The sequence below is a fragment of the Tiliqua scincoides genome, chromosome 11 (assembly GCF_035046505.1).
Source record: "Tiliqua scincoides isolate rTilSci1 chromosome 11, rTilSci1.hap2, whole genome shotgun sequence".
NCBI lineage: Eukaryota > Metazoa > Chordata > Lepidosauria > Squamata > Scincidae > Tiliqua > Tiliqua scincoides.
In genome coordinates this window covers 1,771,209-1,794,999 of record NC_089831.1, presented here as the reverse complement: position 1 = coordinate 1,794,999, position 23,791 = coordinate 1,771,209, and the positions used below count along the sequence as shown (strand labels likewise).

The following is a 23,791-nucleotide window of genomic DNA, read 5'->3' as shown; positions in this document are numbered from 1 at the left end:
ATTTGGACATTTCATGTGGGGTGCCAAAATGTAGCTCTTCCCTGCAGCTTCCGGTTCTGCAGTTCTAGGAAGCATCCCATGCAAATCAGCAGGCAGAGACAAGATAATACAGAGTTTCCTTTCAAGATTTATTTGCAAAAAAGACATGTACAAAAAGGTGTGGAGTCCCCAAATCGAGAACATCCCCTTCTCCCTCTCTCCAGACACACACACAAGACCTGAAACATTACTGCTACCTCACACGCTCACACATACAGAAGTGCATCACGAATGGCACCAACATGCAGCACCCTTGGGAAGCTGCTAGGGCTCCAGTGCGGACACCTGCCTTCAGGCCTCCTGGGGAGGACTGGGGTTGCCTGCCATTTGATGTGGCATTGGTCTAGGACATTGTGAGGACAGATGGGAGCCGTCAGGCAAGAGGAGCCAAACGGCTGCTCGTCAAGTAAGTGTGCTCCAAAAGGTGCATGGAGGAATCATTTTGGCGAGAACCCCTCCAAACCTTGAGCCAGCCCTGAGATGCACTTTCACCTCCTAAGGATCTGGATGTTGAAGCGAAAGCTTCCTTTGCATCACCTACCTATTGCCCAGCTAAATAAAACATAAATCTTCACACTTGGCCAGCCCACAACTATGGACCTACCAGGCTCTGACTAGCCTCTCTTGCTAGTTGCTGCGAGGTCAACTCAAGAACATCATACTCTACTTTGATAGATGTCACCATCTCCCCCATCGCCATCTCTGTCCCCGACGGGAATGTAGCCCCCTTCTCGAGGCAAGCACAAGCACCAGCCAGCACCAGTGAGGTCCACGGAGGCAAAGTTGAAGTCCGTCATGTCCAGTCGCTTGAAGTCCACGGTGTCCAGACTAGCATAGATCTCGTTGAGCTTCTGCCAGTACAGCCAGGCCATGACCAAACCGACAGCCTGCAGGAAGAGATGGAGATACAGTTAAAGGGGACATGTCATGGGTGTGTGTGTGTGATGCTGTGGCCAAGGTTAGTCATAAGCAGCAGCACCAGCTGGTATCACAAAGCAGCTGTGAGCCTCATCAGGATGGAAGGAGGGCCTGCAGAGAAAGTTCCTCTGTCGTTTCCGAGTCTGGTCCTCAACGGTCCAGCATAGCAGGAAATGACAAGGATGCAGTCAAGGGGCCCATTTCTGAATGCCCTTGGAAGCTGCCTTTTGGAGCACCAGGCCCTCTTAGCTCTTCCTAACTTGCCTCCTTGAAAGTCACGATAGCTTCTGCTGTCTTGAAAAGTGCCCTGCAAAGCAGCTATTGTGAACTGTGGCAAGAGATCATTTTGGGCCAATACAAGAAAAGTGAGGCACTTGGGCCAGAATCGTCCCCCCCCCAGCAGTTGCGCTGACCACGCCCCATGTTCTGTTGCCTCCAGCTCCCTCCTCACTTGTGGCTGTGGGGCAGCTTCCTTAAAATCACAGAATATTACAGCTGAAAGCGACCTCATCAATCCAACCCCTGCAACTCTAACTCTGTTGCTCTAGCAGTTAACCCAACTATATATGCAGGCAGGTTTGTTTACCCACAGTGGCTGCTCTTCAGTTGCTGTACCAGGGTTGGCCCATCCATGAGGCCAAGTGAAATGGTGAGGAGTGCCCATCTCTGTCCACCTACTTGCCTTCACTGCTGCTGCTCCTCCTCCCGCTCCCTGAATTGGAAAAGGAAGAGGGGGATAGAGAGGAAAAGGAAATGTGGAAAAAGGGGAATGCTGAACACAGCAGAGTGGGAGGAACATTCTATCTTCCGACCAGTTTGGGAGGTAGATTAGTCTGCGAGAGTCCAGTGAGTTTTGGGTCTAAACCAGGGTCTGAATCGGGAAGCCTCTAGTCCAGCCTTCCTTTACAGCTCTCCTACCACCTCTTTCCTGAGGGACCTACATGGGTTCCCAGTGCAAATTGTGCAAGACCACTGCACATCTCTGATGCCAGAAAGCGCATGAACCTCTCCATTTATCTGCTTGCCATGGGGACCTTGTTGGTGCTCCTGCAAGCTGGACACAACGTTTTGCTTCTTTGCCTCTTTTTCTGGAATCTCCCTGTGGAGGGGCACGTGGCATGTTCTGCCATGTCCCTGTAGTGTCAAGACTTATTTCTTTCCAATAAGGATTCTGCTCAGTCGAAGCATTTTGCTAGCGGGAGGAGTTCATTTTAAAAGATATGTTCATTTTGTTTAATAACTGCCAGCCAATAAATTATAAAGAAGCTCAATTTATAACATAAAATTAGATCTATAGAAGACATCTCCTTCATAGCATCCAACGAGTGGAGCCTGGTTGATGACTTACTCTTGGCCAGTGGTCCAGGCTGCCCTCCCCTGCCAAAGTTTCCAAGTGGTGGGAACCCCAGAGGTAGTGCTGAAGATCTAATACAGGGGTGTCAAACTTGTTTCATGCAGAGGGCTGAAGTGAGCATTCAGGGCTCCTGCTGAGGGCTGGAAGTGATGTCATTAAGCAGAAAGTGACATCATTAAGCAGCTAATGGCCAGAAGCCAACCTTGTTCTCATAAAGAAACTCATTAACAGCAAATGACAGAAGAGAAAATCAAGAAAAATCTTGATCATATTTCAAGATTTGGGAAAGCCCAATTTTCATGTGGGCTACCGTTTCAGCGGTAACACCTCAGCAGCTGAGAGCCTGAGGGCTGGATAAAAAGCTTCTGGGGCCCGTATCCGGCCCCTTGGCCTTATGTTTGACACCCCTGATCTAATATAGTAATCATGTTGACTCAGGAACAAGCCCCATTGTGCTTACTGGACTAGCATCCAATTGCTTGGGTACAAGATTGCAGCCTCAGAGCCCAAGCCCATGCATGTCTACTCAGAAGTAAGTCCCATTAGATTCTATGGTGCTTACTCCCAGGGAAGTGTGGATAGGATTGGGCTGTCTGTTTCCTCTGGATGAGAGTGCATCAGAGATGGGTGCTGTTTTTGCAATAGTTGTTTTTATGCACACAAATTCAAGGAGGGCCTCCCCCAGCCTTCCAGAGGGTTGGATTCTGGCTCTGCGGGTAGCTACCCATGCACAGAGACAACTGGGGAGAGAAGCACCAGTTTTGTCTGGGCTTTCACACCACTGCCAGAACCGATCCACTAGGCCTGCCTTTTGCAAGAGTGCTTGATTGCACCTGGAGATTGCATCTATTGTCACAGAGGGATACAGACCTCTTGTTTCCTTTGCAAGCGTGGCTTCACTTGCAAAGTGGGCTCATTTATAATGGCTGATTTCACCTGATCAGGGTCCCAGCCAAAGAAGCATCACAGGAGAGAGAGAGAGAGAGAGAGAGAGAGAGAGAGAGAGAGAGAGAGAGAGAGAGAGAGAGAGAGATGCATTCTGCTCTTTCAAAATAATCAGACACAAGTTGTTAGCTGGAGAACAGATGCTGATGATAAATACTAATCGTAATGGCATTAATCAGCACCATCCTGTGTTCGCTGGCAGCAGCAGGCAACCTGGCAACATCAGGGAAGCTGTTTTTGGGAATTAACTCCTTCCAACACCCACATCGCTGTTTCTTTGCAGGAAAACTGAAATGGACAATTTCAGACTATGAGGCTCTGGGCAGGAGGGTGAAAGACCTGGGGGCCCAAGTGGTATTCTCCTCCCAGTAACAAGCAGAGGACTTCAGAAGGAGAGAAGAATACTTCGTGAACAACTGACTACGTTGGTGTCAGTGGGAGGGATTTGGCTTCTGGGACCATGGACTGAGCTTCCTGGATGAGGGGCTACTGGTTCGAGACGGACTGCATCTCACGAGGAGGGGGAAGAATGTTTTCAGCTGAAGCATGGAGAACCTGATCAGGAGGACTTTACACTGAATGAAGTGGGGGTTGGTGACGTCAGCCAGAAGCTTTGTTGGCAACCTTCAGTCTCGAAAGACTATGGATATCGCACTCTGAATGGAGGTTCCGGAACAGCGTCTAGTGTGGCTGAAAAGGCCAAATCGGGAGTGACAATCCCTTCCACACTGGGAGCAAGTGCAGTCTGTCCCTGGTCTGTCTCCCTGGCTATGGGCCTTCCTTCTTTGCCTCTTTGCCTCGGTCTGTTGGTCAAGTGTCTCTTCAAACTGGAAGAGGCCATGCTGCACAGCCTGCCTCCAAGCAGGCTGCTCAGAGGCCAGGGTTTACCACCTGTTGAGGTCCACTCCTAAGGCCTTCAGATCCCTCTTGCAGATGTCCTTGTATCGCAGCTGCAGTCTACCTGTAGGGTGCTTTCCTTGCACAAGTTCTCCATAGAGGAGATCCTCTGGGATCCGGCCATCATCCATTCTCACAACATGACCAAGCCAACGCAGGCGTCTCTGTTTCAGCAGTGCATACATGCTAGGGATTGCAGCACGTTCCAGGACTGTGTTGTTTGGAACTTTGTCCTGCCAGGTGATGCCGAGGATACGTCGGAGGCAGCGCAAGTGGAAAGCGTTCAGTTTCATCTCCTGTTGTGAGCGAAGAGTCCATGACTCGCTGCAGTACAGAAGTGTACTCAGGACGCAAGCTCTGTAGACCTGGATCTTGGTATGTTCTGTCAGCTTCTTGTTGGACCAGACTCTCTTTGTGAGTTTGGAAAACGTGGTAGCTGCTTTACCGATGCGCTTGTTTAGCTTGGTATCGAGAGAAAGAGTGTCAGAGATCGTTGAGCCAAGGTACACAAAGTCATGGACAACCTCCAGTTCATGCGCAGAGATTGTAATGCAGGGAGGTGAGTCCACATCCTGAACCATGACCTGTGTTTTCTTAAGCCAGAAGTAAGTAAGCCAGAAGCTTACTACACAATTAAATGCTCCAGATGGGAACCCTCAGGACACCTCTGTAACTAGGGAATATTTGGAGAGGCCCAGCCTAACTAAAGAAGGGGAAGGGACATTGAATAGCAACCTGCAGGGTTTAAGCTGCATATATACAAATGCACGGAGCATGGGAAATAAACAAGATGAGCTTGAACTTCTAGCAAGTGAAGGGAAAGTTGACTTGATAGGAATAACCGAAACCTGGTGGGATGACTCCCATGATTGGAGTGCAGAAATGGAAGGCTATCAGTTGTTCAGGAAGAACAGATGTGGTAAAAGGGGAGGTGGAGTGGCATTATATGTCAAAAATGTATACCCCGGCTTGGAAGTCCAACAAAGCGATCCAGGTACCCCTGTGGAGAGCATCTGGGTGAACATTAGGGGGAAAAGCAACAAGCACAACATTGTGGTGGGTGCGTATTATAGGACACAAGGCCAAGGGGAGGAAGTGGACAATGTCTTCTTGAAACAACTGGCAGACATTGCAAGGAAACATGAGGTAGTTGTAATAGGAGACTTTAACTATCCAGACATCTGATGGGAGACTAATTCAGGCAAGCATGTCAGCTTCAATAAATTCCTGTTGTGCCTGGAGGATAACTTCATCTTCCAAAAAGTGGAGGAAGGAATGAGGGGAGGGGCCATCCTCGACCTGATCTTAACCAGTAAGGAGGAATTGGTTGAAGAGGTCATAGTGGGAACCCAAGGAGAAAGCGATCACGAGCTGCTGGCATTCTCAATCTAAAGGGAAACAAAAGGAACATGCAGTGAAACCCGTGCGTTGGATTTCAGGAAGGCTGATTTTAACAAGCCCAGAGAGTTGATAGGTGGAATCCCATGGGTTGATCAACGAATGGGAAAAGGGGCTCAAGATGGGTGGGAGCTCTTTAAGAAGCAGCTTCTACGGGCTCAGCAGAAACAATTCCTATGAAAACGAAAAGGAGAAGACACCTCAAAAAACCAGGATGGCTCAACAGGCAATTCAGCAATGAGTTGAAGATTAAAAAAGGCATGTATAAAATACCGGGTGCTGTAAACTTATACCATAGTCTTTCAAGACTGAAGGTTGCAAACCAGGAAACGGAAGATGGGACTGGTCACCAGGGAGGAGTACAGTCAGACAGCCCGGTCTTGCAGGGCAAGGGTCAGGAATGCTAAAGCCCAGTACGAGCTAAGGATGGCCAGGGATGTCAAGAATAACAAGAAAGGTTTCTTTAGATATGTCCAAAGAAAGAGGAAGAGGAACGAGGGGTGGGACTGCTCCTGGACAAGGATGGTCAAATAGTGTCTGGAAACCAAGAGAAGGCAGAGCTGCTCAACTCCTACTTTGCGTCCGTCTTCTCTCAGAAGGAGGATTGTACAAATGGGGGTGCTGGGTCCTTGGCTGATGGGGGGATATGCTTACATCCCCGAAGAGGTAATGAGAACCAGGAAGGCACAGGACTGCAGCTTAGGATTGACAGGGAACTAGTTAAAAACCACTTGCTTGGCCTAAATGTATTCAAGTCATTTGGACCAGATGAACTGCATCCCAGAGCACTAAAGGAACTTGCAGAGGTACTTGCAGAGCCTCTGTCAATAATCTTTGAAAAATCCTGGAGGACGGGGGAGGTGCCACTAGACTGGAGACGGGCTAATGTGGTTCCAATCTTTAAAAAGGGGAAAAAAGAAGACCTGGGAAAATACGGATCTGCCAGTCTGACTTCAATACCAGGGAAGATATTAGAAGAAATCATAAAACACACAGTTTGCACACATCTAGACAACAACTCAGTGAACAACAGAACCCCACATGGATTTGTCAAATATAAATCTTGCCAGACAAATCTCATCTCCATTTTTGATCGGGTTACTAGCTTACTGGACTGTGGGAATGCGGTAGATGTAATATATCTTGACCAGTAAAGCTTTTGACCAGGACCCACATGACATCCTAATCAGCAAGTTGGTAAAATACGGGTTTGACGATACAGTCGTCAGATGGATTTGCAACTGGTTGGACAGCCGTACACAGAGGGTGTTTGTCAACAGCTTCACTTCAGCCTGGAGGACAGTTTTGAGTGGGGTACCCCAGGGCTCTGTCTCAGGCCCGGTTCTCTAATATCTTCATCAATGACTTGGATGAGGGGATACAAGGGAGTCTCATCAAATTTGCAGATAACACCAGACTGGGAGGAGCAGCAAACACAATAGAAGACAGTAGAAGCCTTCAGGAAGACCTGGACAAAATGGAGTACTGGGCTGAAATGAATAAGATGAAGTTCCACAGGGATAAATGCAAAGTTCTGCACTTGGGCAAAAACAACCAAAGATGTATGTATAAAATGGGAGATTTCACAGCACTACATGTGAGTAGGATCTTGGAGTTGCAGTGGATCACGATATGAACATGAGTCAGCAAGTGAGATGCAGCTGCAAAGAAGGCGAATGCAATTTTAGCCTGCATTAACAGAACCGTAGCGTCCAAGTCACGAGAAGTTGTGGTTCTGCTTTCCTCTGCTCTGGTTAGGCCTCACCTGGAGTACTGTGTCCAATTCTGGGCACCCCACTTGAAGAAAGATGCAGCCAAACTGGAGCAGGTCCAGAGGAGAGCGACGAGGACGATCAGGGAGCTGGAGGGCAAGCCCTACAAGGAAAGGTTGAGGGCATGTTCAGCCTGGAGAAGAGAAGGCTGAGAGGGGATATGAGAGCTCTCTTCAAATACCTAAAGGGCTGTCATAGGGAAGAAGGGAATAATTTATTCTCAGCTGTCTCTGAAAGTAGAACTAGAACCAAAGGGTACAAACTGCAAGGGAGGAGATTTTGATTAGACATCAGGAAAAAATTCCTGACCATCAGGGTGGTTCGGCAGTGGAACGGATTGCTGAGAGGTGGTGGACTCTCCCTCACTGGAGATCTTCAAGCAGAGGCTCAACAAGCACCTGCTGGAGATGCTCTAAGAGGATTTCCTGCCTAAGGCAGGGGGTTGGACTAGATGACCTATTAGGCCCCTTCCAACTCTACGATTCTATGATTTACACTCACTGGTGGGTCATAACTGCACAGCTCTATCTCTGCAGGATGGTGGAGACTTGCCCATTCCAACATCTGATTGTTGGGACAATGATCCATCATGACTGTGATCTATCTGATGCTTCTCTGTAGCAGTGTGTTTATATTTGGCTGTCTGAACTCTATTTTTGCAGTCATCTTTTAAACAGATGTTGTTTTATCCTGTTTTATGCCAAGCTCTTTGATTCTCGCCAATAGAAAATAACAAACAATTCATCTCTGACCAGTCAAACAACCTCATAAACTGAATGACCTAGGTAAGAAACTAAGAAGCCTCTTTGGAAAAACAGCACTGGACAGAAAGGCCTCCTTATTTCTTTTTTTTCTTCAAACCCCTTTTGCCCTTCAAAGCCATTTGGCAAACAAGGCCCCCAAAGCAGCTTTTGTGAAATCCATCAGTGGGAAATCAGCACAACAGAGAATGGTGGTTGGGGATGCAAAATTATGCATGGGTTGGATAGAGTGCACAGAGGGAAGTTCTTTTCCCTCTCATACAATACCAGAACCAGGGGACAGCTGCTAAAATTGAGTGTCAGGAGAGTTAGAACAGACAAAATGTTTTTGTCTTGACCTAGCATGTTATTAGCCTGTGGCACTCTTTGCCATAGGATGTGGTGATGGCATTTCACCTAGATGTCTTTAAGGAGATCAGGCAGGTTGATGGAGGAAAAGTCCATCACAGGTTACAAACTGCGATGGGTATGTGCAACTTGATGGTTTTAAAAGTAGGCTACCTCAGAATGCCAGGTGCAAGGGAGTAGCAACAGGATATGGGTCTCCTGTTGTCATCTCAGAGGCATCTGATTGGCCACTGTGAGATACAGGAAGCTGGACTAGATGGGTCTTTGGCTCTTCTTATATTCATATGTTCTCTCATAGAAATCAGCAGCATTAACAACAGCAGACATCAGTTTAAGAATACCATAAAAACAAGAAGTTGTATTGATGTGGGACCCAAAGGTCTGCTGTAGGGCCTCACTGCCACCCTGACCCTCCATATCTGTGTAACCAGATCTGCCTGTAACCTGTCCTTGACGTCCTGCACGTCTGTGCACCTGCCAGCCTCTTAAGAACATATTACTGCCAGCAGTGAAATTTGGAATTGGAGGAGAAATCTGCCTGGGATTATCTTCTCCAAGCAATTAACTTTGCAGCATCATCTAGCAGCCTGCTGACAGATTGATTTTGCAGAGACCTGTGATTTCAAAAGGGCTCTCAGTGCTGCATTGTGAGAGCTACAAGGCTGACACTGCCTCGAATAAGGGATTGAGTCAAACTGAGATTAGAATAAGCACAAAAAAAAAACACCAAGTGGCAGAAAAATATTTATTAAGTCAATAAATTGACTCATTAAGTCAAGCTTGAGATAATTCCTGTTCCATGGGGGTTTTGTTGGGCAGGAATAAAATGACTTGGTTTGTACTAATCAATTGAATCAGGGGCTTTTCAAAAAGCAAATGTCACGAGGGGAGGGAAAGGCTGGTTTATAGGGCAGTTTTTCACAAATTTTCCATTAGATGACGCCTCTTCTTTTAAACTGGAAAGGAAAATGTACCAGTCAAGAAATTAGCAGAAAATAGGCTTAGAAATGAGCTAAGCCTCTGGAGAGATGACAACCAGGAAAGAGACATCCACTGAACTGCAAGTTATGAGATGCGCTTTCACACAGACACCAACAGTTCTCACCTGGAACCGGCTGGGCAACACGGCTGAATCGTCACAGCCATATAAATGCTGGGGAACACACCCACACTTCATCACACTCTCTACATGTAGTTTCTTTTTACTATTAAACAAACAACATCCAGGGGAATTAATGTAACTTTTACAATTGCCCAACAAAAGATAAAGGGTAAGATGTACAGTCAGTTCTCATTATCTGCTGAGGTTAGGTTCCTGGAAAACCCAGCAGATGCGGTATCCGCTTGTTGATCCAATGGGATCAATGAGTTTAGCAAGAGGGGTAGGTAACCTGGTCAGAAATGCCAGCAGTGGATAGTTCTAGAATGGCATAGATAGCCAAGAGCAGGAAGCGTATGGCGTGACACAAATTTCAATTTGGTTCCTATGGATAAGTGAATCCACGGGAATGGAGTGTCCGGTTACCGAGAATTTACTGTATCAAGACACGATGTTCTGAAATCTCTTGCCCAGCCCTCTGGTGTCACTGCACAAGGCAAAATACAGACAGGGTTATGTGCCAGTGCAGTTCGGTCTATGGAAAATTACAGGAACACAAGCGCAGCATTCTTGGGTTAGGCCAAGTGCTGGCCTGATCCAGTATCCTCTATCCCACAATGCTCAACCAGGTGCCACTGAGAAGGTCACAGGCAGGGCACAAAGGCAAGGGACTCCCTGCTGTTGTGGCATGCAGAGGTAGACTGCTGTGGTACATGGAGGTTCCACAGAGTCCTCATGGTAGGACTAACCAGTGAGTAGGTACATGGAGGTTCCACAGAGTCATCATGATAGGACTAACCAGTGACAGGCTTGCCCTCCATGAATTTTTCAAACCCCCCCCCCCCAGCCTCCTGGATTAGTGGTCTGTGTCACTTCTTGCAGCAATGTGAAGAAGCTCTTTGTCTGTCTTTGGGCACAATCCTAACCAACTTTCCAATACTGGCATAGCTGTCAGTGGGGCATGTGCTCCATCTTGCAGCTGGGAGACAATCATGGAGGCCTCCTCAAGGTAAGACAATGTTTATTCCCTTAACTCGGAGCTGCATTGTTCTTATATCAGAGCTGGAAAATGGGTTAGGACTGCGCCCTTTGTCTGTCTGGAATCTCCTGCCCTGCAGTTTCATTGGGATCTGGGATCACCTGATGGGATCACCTAACATGATGGCAGAGGGAGCCCAAACCCTCTGATTCCACAGCAGGCATAATTTTAGACATTCCAGTCACATCCCCTTTAAACTACCTTTTTTCTAAACCAAGAACCCAGTCCTTCCCACCCCAACCTCCCACCAGTGCAGCAGCATCAAAATGGCTACTGCTGCATCCTGCAGTGGTGGGGCAATCCAGGAGGTCTCCTCTGGGTAAGGCAATAATCATTCCCTTACCCAGGGGTAAGCCTCCACAATGTAGATTTCAGGAAGGGTGCAGGAAGGGGGTCATGGTTTGGCGGCTGCAGCTGCCTCAAAACCTGCCCTCTTCCTGGACCTGATCCGCCCATCCACTGCCCCGACGCTGCCCCACTGAGAGATAAGATCAGGTCTTTAACTGCTAGGAAAGGGAGAGGCTGTTGAATTCTGAACAAGGATATCTCTTGCAGCTTTAGCAAGGCAGAAAGAGGAACAATAATTTTCCCAAGGATGAGAGTCGGGGTGGTTGGCATGCGTGAAAGAGCAACAACCTTCTTTGAACATTAGCAACCTCCCTCCCCAACACATTTCAGCCCAGTGTCTCTGCAATGTGAGTTCTGACACACAAATGTGGACATTTGGAGTCCAGCTAATTTTGAACTTGACTTCCTGCCAGTGGTGTCGCTGGAGGGGGGTGGAACGCTCAGTGTGGCAGGGAGCGTGTGAGCGTACGCCTCCGTTTTGCTCCCCCCGCCAGGAATGGCTCTGAAGGCAAGGGGATGCTCGCGCGCTCCCTGCCACACTGAGCGCTCCGCCCCCCCTCCAGCTACACCACCGCTTCCTGCAAAATTCCACGTTCACAACTCCCCCGTGCCCCCCAGTACTTTACTTAATAAAACCATAACAAGCTGTCAGGGATACAGATGAATTCAATAAACCGGCCGCCGAGGACACCACATTTCTAGAAGCAAAGACTCCTTGTTCGAGTTCTGCTTTTATTACCGCTCCAGATGAAGGAAAGTTTCCACTGCACAAAAATAATGTTTCTTGCAAGCGGCAAAAATGCCGAGCGGTTCACCCACTGACTAACCCTCTTTGCCCCCCTGCATGTCGAGTACAGCCAGAGATCATTCTGTGGAGCTCGGAGAGCCAGGTGAAAATTGCTCACTGATTATTTAAGATGCTCTTGTGGCATTCAGGCTGGGTTGCACTCTCGCCGTCTTCTCTCCGCTGCCCTGCGTGTGTTCTGGCCCCTTCTTCCTTTGTTATTTTGCCTGAAGAACTGGATTTGTGCCACTAGAAGACCCCTGACCCACAGGATTTGTTCAATCAAAACGTCCTGACTAAAATGGCTCGTTCCAAAGTCCGTATCCGCCACCTCCTGTTAGCTGGTCAGGATATTTCTGTTTGTGAGCTCTGAAGCCGATTCAGTGCTTCTTCAGTGCATCTGTACGGATAAGGGGTGCTTCACCTCTTCCAGCGCCAGTCCATCCATGAGGCCAATGGAAGCAGTTGCCTCAGGGAACAGATGGGTAGGGGAGGCATCCACCTCTGTCCGCCTTCTTGCCTCCACTCCTCCTCCTTCCAGTCTCTGGACTGGAAAAGGAAGCAGAGGAGAGAGTGCTGAGCTTGCACGTCTGAGCGTGGGAGGAGCAGAGGCTGGAACATCCCGAGTAACGGCATACGCCATGCTGCCTTGGGTGCCAGGAGGGCTTGGGGCAGCCCTGACCTCTTCCCAGTCTTACCCACAGCACTGGCCTCATTCACTGGCTGTGTTTTGCTGCCACTACTGTAAGCTCACTGGTGAGCTGTCTGGGAGGTCAGGGAACAGAGAAGGTTGCTGCATTTGCAGGGCTGCTGTCTTGCCCAGGTGTTGCATAGAACTAGGAGCTATGGCACATGTGACATCCAGGCACCAACTGGGCAGTTTTAGAGCTGCTCCACTCCTTCCAGGAGCACTGGCAAGGCCCCGAAACAGAACACGTGCCGGTTCTCATTTCCTCCTCTTGAAAAGGCCTTGTGCTGACAGTTGTGCCTGTACCAGCTATTCGGCTAGCACAGTCATGCCTGGGGCCTCCCAATCAGGGTTTCTGCTGGGATGCACTGCTATCTCTGCTCCTGGGGGCAGCAGTGGAGAGACCAGTCACAGTGCTTTGGGTGCCTCCAAACGGCAGTCTCCCCAAGTGGTGGTCTCAGGTTGTTGGTTGGGATCTGCTGCTCCTCTACGACCCCAAGCATGCTGGGCTGGTGGTAGGCTTTTCCCTGTGGGGATTCCTGCTCTGGGCCAGAAAGGAAGATGGAGGATCACAACAGCAACCCTTTCCGGAACTCTTCAAAAGCAGAATGCCTGTTTCCTCAGAGCCTGAGATGCACGTTCTGCCTTTTCCCTGGGACACCTCAGCACAGACACATTCTTGGATGGCCTGTTAGCAACTGGCTGGCTGCTCTGTGGCAGTTTAGTGCCTGCACAGTAATTCACCTGATGTGGATTCATCCCTTACAGAGCACTTTGCAGAAGAACCTTAAATGGGATTGACGTTTGTGGGATAGAAATGCTGCAAATGAATAAACAAAGGAAGGAAGGAAGATGAGGACAGCCACCCAGCAGAAGAGGCTGGCCACTCTCCTGTGTTTTGGGTGAAATTCAGTGGTCTTCCAAAAACTCCCAGGGCAGTAAATCTGACCAATGGCTGAGTGGCTTACTCCCAAGCATAGGGATAGCAGCCTAAGACAAGGCAATGAAGCTCTGTGAGGCTGGCGTACCAAAAAAGGGGTGCAAAAACTGTACCATTTCACAAAAAGCCTTTAGTGCATTTATTAAGAATATTTATGAACCTTTCTTCAACAGACAGTATTTCTCAAAGCGGCTGGAATAGCAAAATCAATTCATCACTGGTCTCCTGTCTCCAAAGGGCTCACAGTTACAGGAATGAACGGTGGACTGGGGTGAAGAAGGAGGGTTGCTTTCCCCCTGCTAAATATAAGAGTACCACCATTGGAACTTGTTCTTACTGTCATTTATCACAAGGGGCCGAGAACATTCTTTTCTTCCAAGATGAGCAGATCTGCCAAATGGGAGGGCTGCTGTCTCTGACCAAGTTAAGACTGACACATGGACCTTTCAAGGAGGGGAGCTCAGGGTTGTGTATCCTGGCAAAACAGCCAGATTTTTCCTTTCCTTCCTTTTGTTTACTCAGCAGGGCACACAAAGATTTAGGAGACCTTTAAAAGCATTCGTTTCCTTCTTTTAAAGCACTTTGTTCTTGTAAATGTTATGTTAGCAAAAGTATCTCACTCTCACTTTGCAAACTTCAACACGTCCTTTGATTAATGGGTTTAATAAAGTGGGGGCTTGTGCTTTTTAGTGCAAAGTCTGGAGTATGTGAAGGGACATCATTGACCAGACACTTTCTCTCCATGCCAAAATAAAAGCATCACCTGTTGACATAATGGGGGTTTAAGTTCAGAAAGAATATTATCAATCAAAAACCCATTTATATTTTGCTTGCTGAGGGTGTACAAAGCTTCTATTGTTGCCCTTGTCTGCAAGATAAGTACTGTATTATTATCTCTACGTTGCTGAAGCTGACTGAGGCTGACAGGGAATGGCCTAAGGTTACCCTACCATGAGAGGCTAAAGGCTCATGTCCAGCTTGTGATCCACTGCAACTCCAAGATCCCTCTCATATGTCGCACTGCCAAGCCAGGCCTCACCCTGTGCCTTTGATTTATGTTTGGCCCCAGTGCAGAACCTTGCATTTGTTCCTGCTGAACTTCTGTGGCTCATTTCAGCCCACTTACTGTATTCTACCCAGGTCCTCTTGAAGACTTCAACTGTCTTCTGCAGTTTTAGCACAGCTCCTAGATCAGTGTGATCTGCAAATCTGATAAGGATTCCCTTTATAAAGATGTTGAGCTGGGCGCAAGACAAAGCCCCTGGGGTGCTCCACTCAGACCTCTCCTCTAGCATGCTACAGAATGCTACTGCTTGGAGAGAGTAGGGGGCAGGTCACCTCCCAGGGATTCTTGCCACAGTGACTGACAGCTGCAGCAGAGTTCAGGTTGGGAAAGGGAGGGACCTGGTCAGCAGCTGCTGCTCCTGCTTAGTTCAAAGACGGACACTTTTTGGAAAAGCCTCAACACCAATCTGACTCAACTGCGCTTTGCCAATTACCAGTTAAAATTAGGATGCCTGGAAAACAACAGATGTTCTGGTTCATTAGCTGAGGTGTGCAAATCCTGCCGAGGAAGATCTCCGACAAGCTGCTTGACATGAAAACAATCCTGGCCTGCAGGAGGCTTCCTTGATCAGGCTTATTCACTGACTGAGGGGTGTACACACCAAAAGCTCTGAGGTTCAGAGCTGGAGGAAAGATAGCCAATTAAGACTTGGGGCCCAATCCTATCCAATTTTCCAGCTCCAGTGTAACCACAATGCAGCCCCGTGGTAAGGGAACACATGTTCCCATACCTTGAGAAAGCCCCATACCTTGAGAAAGCCCCTACACCACAGGCTGCAGCACACACCCCACTGGCACAACTGCACCAGCACTGGAAAATTGGATAGGATTGGGCCCTTGATTTCCACAGAAGGGGACAAGGGCAGTGGGGAGGTCTTGCACACGGCTCCTACTTATTGGGAGTCCTTCCTACACCGCCTGCAGTCTGCGCATGCAACAGAATGCGTCGCTGAGCGCCAAGAGCCACTTCAGCCTGCAGGGGGTCATGTTCTAGGGATAATGTTCTAGGGATGTGAAGTAGCTTAGAAAGGAGACTCTTTGCATACAGATAACCAGAACCATTAGCAAAAAACTGGAGCTGGAGTTTTAAATCATGTTATGCTGATAATTGTTTTTGGATTGTTAGTCACCTTATGCCAGGGATGGGAAAACCCAGTGAGGCTTGACTTGAGTTGAGTCACTGAGTCCCCCGTGACTCGACCTGAAAAAGAGTCCTAATGGGGGCACTTTCCGAGTCTCCAAGTCACCCTTTAGTGACTCTAATGGACTCGAGTTGTCCCCCCTTAAAAAGCCAGCTACAGAAAAACAGGGCTGCTGCTGGTGGTGTGTGTGTGTGTGTGTGTGTGTGTGTTGGAGTTCTCTCTCCTCACTCCTCTGCTGCCCCATCCCATCTGTAAACAGGGCGGGAAGGTAGGAGGGAGTGAGAGAGCCAGGGCAGAAGCTACAAGAGGGTGAAGGGTGAGGTTTACCAGAACAACCCAATCCTTGGCAGCCCTACTCAGAAGTAGTCCCACTGTCGCCAGTCATTCAATGAGGCTTCCCCCTCCCCACCAGCCATGACGACACGTGATCACTATGATCACTATGAACTGCCTCCCCCGTTCCCTGGGCTTCTCCAGCCAATCCTAAGGCAAGAACCCCCCCTTGCCCCTCTCCTGCTCTCCCTCAGCCAATAAAAATACGAGAATGCCCATCTTTTGTCCAAAGATCATCCATTCCTTCCTTCCTATCAGAGATGGGAAAAGACAGCCCAGTCCTGCCTCCCCCATCCTGCTCCTCCTGCTAACCCTTCCATGCCTTGTGGCTGGAATGCCCTGCTGCTCACCCATTGGAATGCTGACCCCACAAGATTTTCCATGCAGTGAAAACAGCAAGCAAGTACCCCCAGACACAGGGAGGCTTGAGTCAGCAGGCATGGGGACAAGTGCTGAGTCAGGGGGGCCCTGACTCGAGTCTTTTTCAGAGTCTTCCACATGCACAACAGAGTTGCCAAGTCACCCCAAATCACACATTTTCATGACTCAAATCTGAGCCACTGACTTGACTTCCTAATCCTGCCTTATGCAGTTCTAAAAACATTGGAAAAGCAGGATATATATTTCCAAAATAAATCATAAACCAATAGCTGCAATTCCAGGCCCCTTCCATCTGCTGATTGTTCCAGAACCGTTCTCTGCAAGGAACTTAAGCAACCTTGGTGAGTATACCTAACCCTGAGTCTTCTAGCCATTTTCTTTTAGAGTAAAATCATCTCAATTTTTTTAAAAAAGAAAATAAGTGAAGATCTAATTTCTCTCTCTGAAGTGCCCATCTATAATAGACACTTTCAACAGGGGCTGAGATGTGGTTTGAATCCCAGGCATTCCACTGAATGCTGTTGGCAGCACATCACGTGGTCCTGTTCAGAACTAGCAGAAGGTGCAGCCACTGGAATGCCCCCTCTGGGGCGCTAATCGGCCTTGGCGTTCAGGATGGTGTGAAACCAACAGAGCCCCAGGTTCCTTTAATTGCGGTGTGGAGGTGGGCAATGATGCTTCCATTCATTAGCAGCAGCTAAGGGCTCGGAGATGGAAACCTCATTAGAAACTATATCAAGACAGGGAGAAATCCATAATTTAATCATGTTTCTGTTTCAACCTCTGCTATGAAAAAGTGTCCCTCAAGGCTAAATGCTCCTTTCATAGAAAGAGTCCTTAATTTGAGGTTGTTCATACCTTCCAACTTCAGGGAGCTCTTTCCATGCCAGTGCATCTGCTATGGACCCGTTGCAAAAAAATTTGGGGTGTGCAAGGCGGCTGGACTGCAGGCTCGTAAGAAGAGCCCTGCTGGATCAGGCCAAATGCCCATCTAGTCCAGCTTCCTGTATGGCACAGTGGTCCACCACCTGCCTCAGGGAGCACACAAGACAAGAAGATACCTACATCCTGTTGCCATTCCCTTGCACCTGGGATTCTGAGGTAGCCTACTTCTAGAATCAGGAGGTTGCACATACACATCATAGCTTGTAACCTTTGATGGACCTTTCCTCCAGAAATCTGTCCAATTCCCTTTTAAAGGTATCTAGGCCAGGTGCCATCACCACATCTTGTGGCAAGGAGTTTCATAGATTAATTACATGCCGGGTAAAGAAATATTTTCATAAAGAAATTGGCTCATGGGGTCCACTTTGCTCCTTCTTTACCCCTGGGGGTTGGTCAACTGAAGCCAGGGACAAAACAGAGGCTGCAAAGGGCAGTGGGCATGTACAGACCAGAGTGCCACTGAGCCTGGACTTTCAGGACCAAAACAGAGCTCAGCATCCTTCCATCATGGTCTCCCCAACGGGGAGCAGCTCACCCTTCTTCTAGTTAGCTACATGCTTTTCTTTTATTGTTCTGAGGATTGTTCCAATAGTTTATTATTTGCTATTGTTTTATTGCATTTGTGTTTTCTGCTTTGATTAACATGCCACTTTTGGCACTGCTTGTAGCAGAGACAAAATTACAGCCTAGAATCTCCAAAATTAAGCAACAAAAGCATCTTGGAGTCAAGAGGGGATTTCTCTTTCTTGACAGCAAAATGGTAGCAGCAGATCTATTAGGCAGAACATTGCAAATGATGTTTTGCAAATGATGTTTTGCAAAGCGCTTGTGTGGATGGAGGCGATGTCAGAGAAAGCAAAGTGCAGCGGCTCAGAGCACCACGAGGGGCCTTCGCAGGGGAGCTGCTCAGAGAAGCCCTAAAGGTTTGAGGCAGGTCCAGTTTATTCCAAGAATTGAGGGCAGTTTGAAGGAGGGAGCACCACATGCAAAATTAAATATGCACACCACTGCTGCTAAACAGGTTCAGTAGTTATTTGCATTGTTTCCAAAGCCTGCAACATCTCTTTGGCCAGAGGGGTGGGGGGGGGGGGAGAGAGAGAGAGAGAGAGAGAGAGAGAAGAAAAGAGGTGTGCATACATTCCAGGGAGAGTGAAGCCTCTTGCACACCACTTTTGACTCTCTGAAAGACAATCGCCTTCCACCAGTCAAAGAGCGAGATTCCCGCAACTGCCAGATAAGATTCATTCCTGGTGCACAAAACACAACACGTTTTGATAGAAGTCTCCTCTAAGGCCCTTTTCTTACAAAGGAAACTGCTTTCTTGCTACTCTTTGATGTCTTTGAACCAAATCTGCTTGAAAAGGAGTATCAAGAGGCGGTCAAAAGAAAAAAAGAGCTGGAATTGCTTGCCCACCCAAGGAAGATTTTTATCAGAACATGCTGGACTATTTTCACCAGTTCAGGAAGAAATTTCAGTTGGTGCCAATGCGAGGCTCACCTCTTTTTTCTCTGTGCGGCACCTGACATTTTGGGGTGCCTCGGATCTCTTCTGCTGAAAGGTACCCAGAGGCTGTTCAGCCCAAACTCAGCCACACAAAGGGAGGACCCAGGAGCAGTACACACACCCCCCTCACAATCCAGGTAGGCACAAGCAAAGAAAGAGACTTGATCTCCCAACTCCACCTCATTAAGGGAATGAAAGGCAGAGAGGCTGAAAATTGGGATTTAAGCAGGGAGTGGACCAAACAACAGATGCCTAAAGAAGGGCAGGTGGCAGAAGGAAAGAGACAGGCTCCGTCTACAGTTGTCTATGGCTACTTCCCTACTTAGTGGCCCAGGTGGTTTACAAACTACCACCACTAAAGATACGTGTGACCTCTAGCAAGAATTAATCTGCAGTACATTTCCAATGAAATTCATTTTTAAACTGATCGCCACCAACTGCTCCATGATAAGGCCTATTTTTATGCCTCCCAATTCTGGGCAGGAGAAGAGCAAAGGCAGAGGAGAGCAGGGTTCCCCCCCCCCTCCCAAAGCTTCAGCACTCAAACACCATTTACAACCAATAAAAGACACTGGAACCATTTCGAAAACTATTAAAATCATCACAAGCCAGAGAGAAGAGAAATGCTTTTGCTTGCTGTCTCAGATTAAAGTAAAGCATTTGCACGACTTATGGTGGGCCTGGCAGCTCCACTTCCCAGATGTGGCATAACAGGTCTTAAAGAGACCTGTTTAGTGACTGACTGGCCTCTGCCTCTCTTTCTCCTGCTCTTCCCCCGATTTTCTGATTCCTTTATTTCTTGTGCAACTGACCCAGAACCGGTGGCATAGCTAGAGGGGGTGCAAAGTACTAAGTTTTGCAGGGATCCCCACTGCCGCATGCAAGTGGCCACTTCCCCTCCCCTTTGGAGCCATTCCAGGTAGGAGGAGCCAGAATGGTTCCAAAGTGGAGGGGGTGGGGTTGCTTGCACACCACGGTGAGGCTCCCTACAAAACTTAGGCTTTGCACCCCCTCTAGCTGCACCACTGCCCAGAACATCCAGGCCCCCTGCTGATATACAAGCAGGTGGCACCTGCTGCTTCTTTTTGTATGGTTATTATTAACAGTGTTTATATACTACTTTTCAACTAAAAGTTCACAAAGCGGTTTACAGAGAAAAATCAAATAACTGATGGCTCCCTGTCCCAAAAGGGCTCACAATCTGGAAAGATGCAAAAGGACACCAGCAGTCAGCCACTAGAAAAGACACTGCTGGGGTGAGGTGGGCCAGTTACTCTCCCCCTGCTAAAAAGAGCAGTACCCACTTGAAAGAGTGCCTCTTACCCAGTTAGCAGGGGTCCTGCTTTGTATCCTTTCCCTTAATTAATGCCAAATGGGGATGGACTTACAAAAAAGAAGAAAAAAGAAGTAACACTAGTACGTACCCCCAACCCAAATTCCACTGTAGACCACAAGGGTCAAGGGCAAAATGCCACCCCCTTTGCCACAGCAGGAGTGACTTATTTGTGTCTAAAAACTCAAGGACTGCCCTGCTGGATCAGTCTGTGTAGTCCAGCATCTTGTATCCTACAGGGACAGACCAGGTCTTCTTGGAAACCTCTGAGCACAAAGGTTGAGAGCCCTCTCCTGCTGCTGCCTCCCAGTAACAGTTGTTCAGGGGTAGACTGCCTCAGTACATGAAGGTTCTATTTAGCTGTTTGTATCATTCATTATCCTGTTTCTGATCCAGAAAATAACAGCTCTCCCCCGTTGCTTGTCACCTGCCCCTGGTAGTATGAGGTTTGCTTTGGCCCAAGGAAGTTCCATTTAGTGATTGGGCTAAACAGAAGGCTCACATTGCAGGTTTGGTGGAAGGGGTATGACAGCTGCTTTCCAAGGTCCAATGAATACCCGAAGAACCATTGCAACATCAAGAAAGCTGAATCCTTGCTGAATAAGTACAAGGAAACTTTCTTTTTAGAGGGTCACACATGCAGAACATACATACAACGGTCTCCTTTTTCGTAAGTTATCTAGTAAGTTTTCTGCATGTTCAGAAAGACCACCCAACTGCTGCTTGACCCAAATGATGATGAGGTCAGTGGATTGTCTAGTAATGGAGCATTTAATTTTATCCAGCACGATTCTACTCTCAAAAATAGTGCAGGTACCCCCAATGTAAGGACATTCAGCTTAGACATCCTGACTTAAGGACAGTCACATCAGAAGTCACAGGTAGAGGACAGCCAATACAACACTTAATAAACAGGCTGAACAGATTGTTCTTGCACTGACTGGCAGGTTGCAGGGAGCTTGCAGACTCAGGATGAAAGGCTCTGCCACCCCATCAGACCCCTCACCACCTGTCACTGATGCACCCACTTCTAGTAGCTGCATGGCAGGCTGGCCCTGAAGGATGGGTGTTCCAATCTAGTGTGGAGGTAGCCTATAATCCCAGCTGCCATCAGAACCCCACTGGTTCCCATTCTGTGGTCTGTGAAACCCTGAGAAGTGGTCTGTGAGGTCTCAGGAAAAAAAAGATTGCTTTCAATGATGTCCAGCATCTTGACGAGCATTGCACTCCCCCATGGAGCGCAAGAGAGGCACAGAAGTGTCAGTCAGCTGTGGGTGGTCTGCCCTCTCTGCTAGTTCATGGGGGAGTGCTTGCTTGGCAAGACACTTCCACTCAGACCACCAGAGAAGGTGAAGAACAGACTGCCAGCAGCTGGCAACTAAGGGCACAATCCTAACCAGGTCTACTCAGAAGTAAGTCCTATTTTGTTCAATGGGGTTTACTCTCAGGAAAGTGTGGTTAGGATTGCAGCCTAAAGCAGCAACCCACAAATCTCCATAAATAATAACTCCCTAATAAATTTTCTCTAATGAGTACAAATTTAATTGCATTTGTGTATGTGTGTGGGGGGCAGGTGTGCAGGGGTGTTGCATGTGGTCCACGATGATTCCAATTTTCGCTTCCATGGTCCGCAGGCTCCTAAAGGTTGGAAACCACAGCTATAAAGCCTCTGTATGAATTCACCCACTCCCGAACTGGCTCTCTCTCTTTGAGACAACAACTCTAAATGTCCAACCACTGATTAGAGACCCTCCCACTGCAAGGGACTGTGTGTCCTATTATGTCCCTCCAATCTGAATGCATTTTATGAGTTCTTGACAAGGTTATCAGATGGCAGTTGATACAGCTGCTAATTGCAGCTCCGCAGCAAGGAGAGAACAGATTGAAGGATGCTGGCAGCCCCAATAGCCAGTGCTAACTCAATCTCACCCAAAATATTGCTGGAAGCCAAGTGGGTTTCTAATGTGAATGCAAGAGGCATGATTAAAAGTGGCAGATCCTAAGTAAATGGGAAGCTGTGCTCTTTGCTGTTTAGACTGACTGTTATAGCCTGTTGGAAGAAAGGAGCGAAGCCCTTTCAAGAGCCAGCCTGCAAATGATCACAATTTATCAGATCATCCTTAATGGGGCACATTTATTTAACCCTAACCTGCCTGCCCTAGTTCAGATTGTATCTGGGAGATAACTGTGAAGCAGGAGGCTTAAACCACATTTTGTCACAGTTATTGCAATACTAAAATAGAACTGCATCCCCACTAAACTGCATCTACACACCAGTGGTGTCCCCATTTTTCTAGACAGTCACAGAACAATGACCAGCCATTGTATTTTGCATACCAAAGATTCAAACATATTAAAGCCTTGATTAAAAAGGAAAGACTGCAAATCTAATTATCTGGGCTTGAACAGAAAGGGCTAGCAAGAATCATGGATTTGTCCCGATCACCAATGGAGTTAGGAGCTGTTTTCAAATAGGACATTTTAGAGGTGTTTATTTCTGATGAGTAAGAGGTTTACAGCCTAAGTCTCACTGAACACAGGAGACTTACTTCTGAATAAAATAAATAAAACCATTTTCAAACACCTCTAATTATAGCACAATCCTATGCATGTTTACTCAGAAGGAAATCCCACTGTGTTCAACAGAACTTCTTTCCACATAAGTCTGCATAGAATTACAACCATAATTAGATTTTGAGAAGGCAGACAGAATGCAAATAGTCAGCCAGCATCTTATGTGCTCTGTCCTTGTGTAAATCTGAGTATATGTGCAGGCAAATAAAAAAACCAGAGAAAAACAACAGTTTAAACAGTGCAGGCAATTCTGCCCACTATCTCACTTCTAGGTGTGCCCCCTTATGTTCTGGAAATCCCTGCCCCCACAGATGGCTGGAACTGTGGATATGGGCAAATGACTGTCCCTGCTCCCAAAGGGGAGCCTGAGCTCAGTAGAAGCAACATGTGTGGCCTCTGGGAGACCCAGTGCCTCGGGAACAAAGTGCCAGGTAAGGTACCATGAGTTCAGACTCAGTGCAAGTTCAGCAGCAGGGCGAGGAAGCCAGGGCTCCAGACACTGTCCTTCTCTTCCCTTGAGAAGAGGGCTGCTAACCAGTGTAGGGTTTTTAAGTACCCCTAAACAAACAAACAGACAAACAGACAAACAGACAAACAATGCAGTCAGACAACCAGCAGCAGGGTGGGGGCTATCCAGTGTTTTGCATTGAGTGCCACATGTATGACTATATGCCTCTGGGGCATAAGTCATGGGTGTGTCCTCCGTGCAAAGGAGCTCCAGGGACTCAGGGAACGTGTCCACTCCCTTGAAGCCTTGGTGGCCGACCTGGAGAAGCAGAGGCAGGCAGAGAAGGACCATGGGGAGACTTCTGGGGACAATCAGGCTTTGTCCCAACCTCAGGCGTGCAGCTCCTCAGCTGCCCGGGTGGGAAGTCTTGGGGCTGGAGGACGTCATCCTGGAGAGGAGGGAAACAATTCCCTAGGGGGGACCCCTTCTCCAGGGGATGGGCCCATGTCTGAACACACTCAGGATACTCCTCGGCGGGAGGGGGGTTGGGGGCTTCTTGTAGTGGGGGATTAGATTATTAGAAACATAGAGAGGGGGTTTGCGACAGATGTGAGGACCGCATGGCGACTTGCCTACCTGGTGTGAAGGTTGCGGACATCACTTCTCATCTAGACAGGCTGGTAGACAGTGCTGGGGAGGAGATACCGGTTGTGGTGCATGTCGGCACCAACGATGT

The 23,791-nt window shown here is 48.0% G+C and overlaps 1 protein-coding gene across 1 annotated transcript in view; it reads right to left on the bottom strand.

The window, feature by feature from the left end:
- Positions 1-155: 155 nt before the first annotated feature.
- LOC136662359 (tetraspanin-15-like) overlaps positions 156-23,791 on the bottom strand; it is a 123,520-nt gene continuing 99,884 nt past the window's right edge. The window contains exon 8 of the mRNA XM_066639572.1: positions 156-926. Coding sequence (XP_066495669.1) covers positions 696-926 — 231 coding nt within the window. The 3' untranslated portion in view covers positions 156-695. The remainder of the gene's footprint in view (positions 927-23,791) is intronic.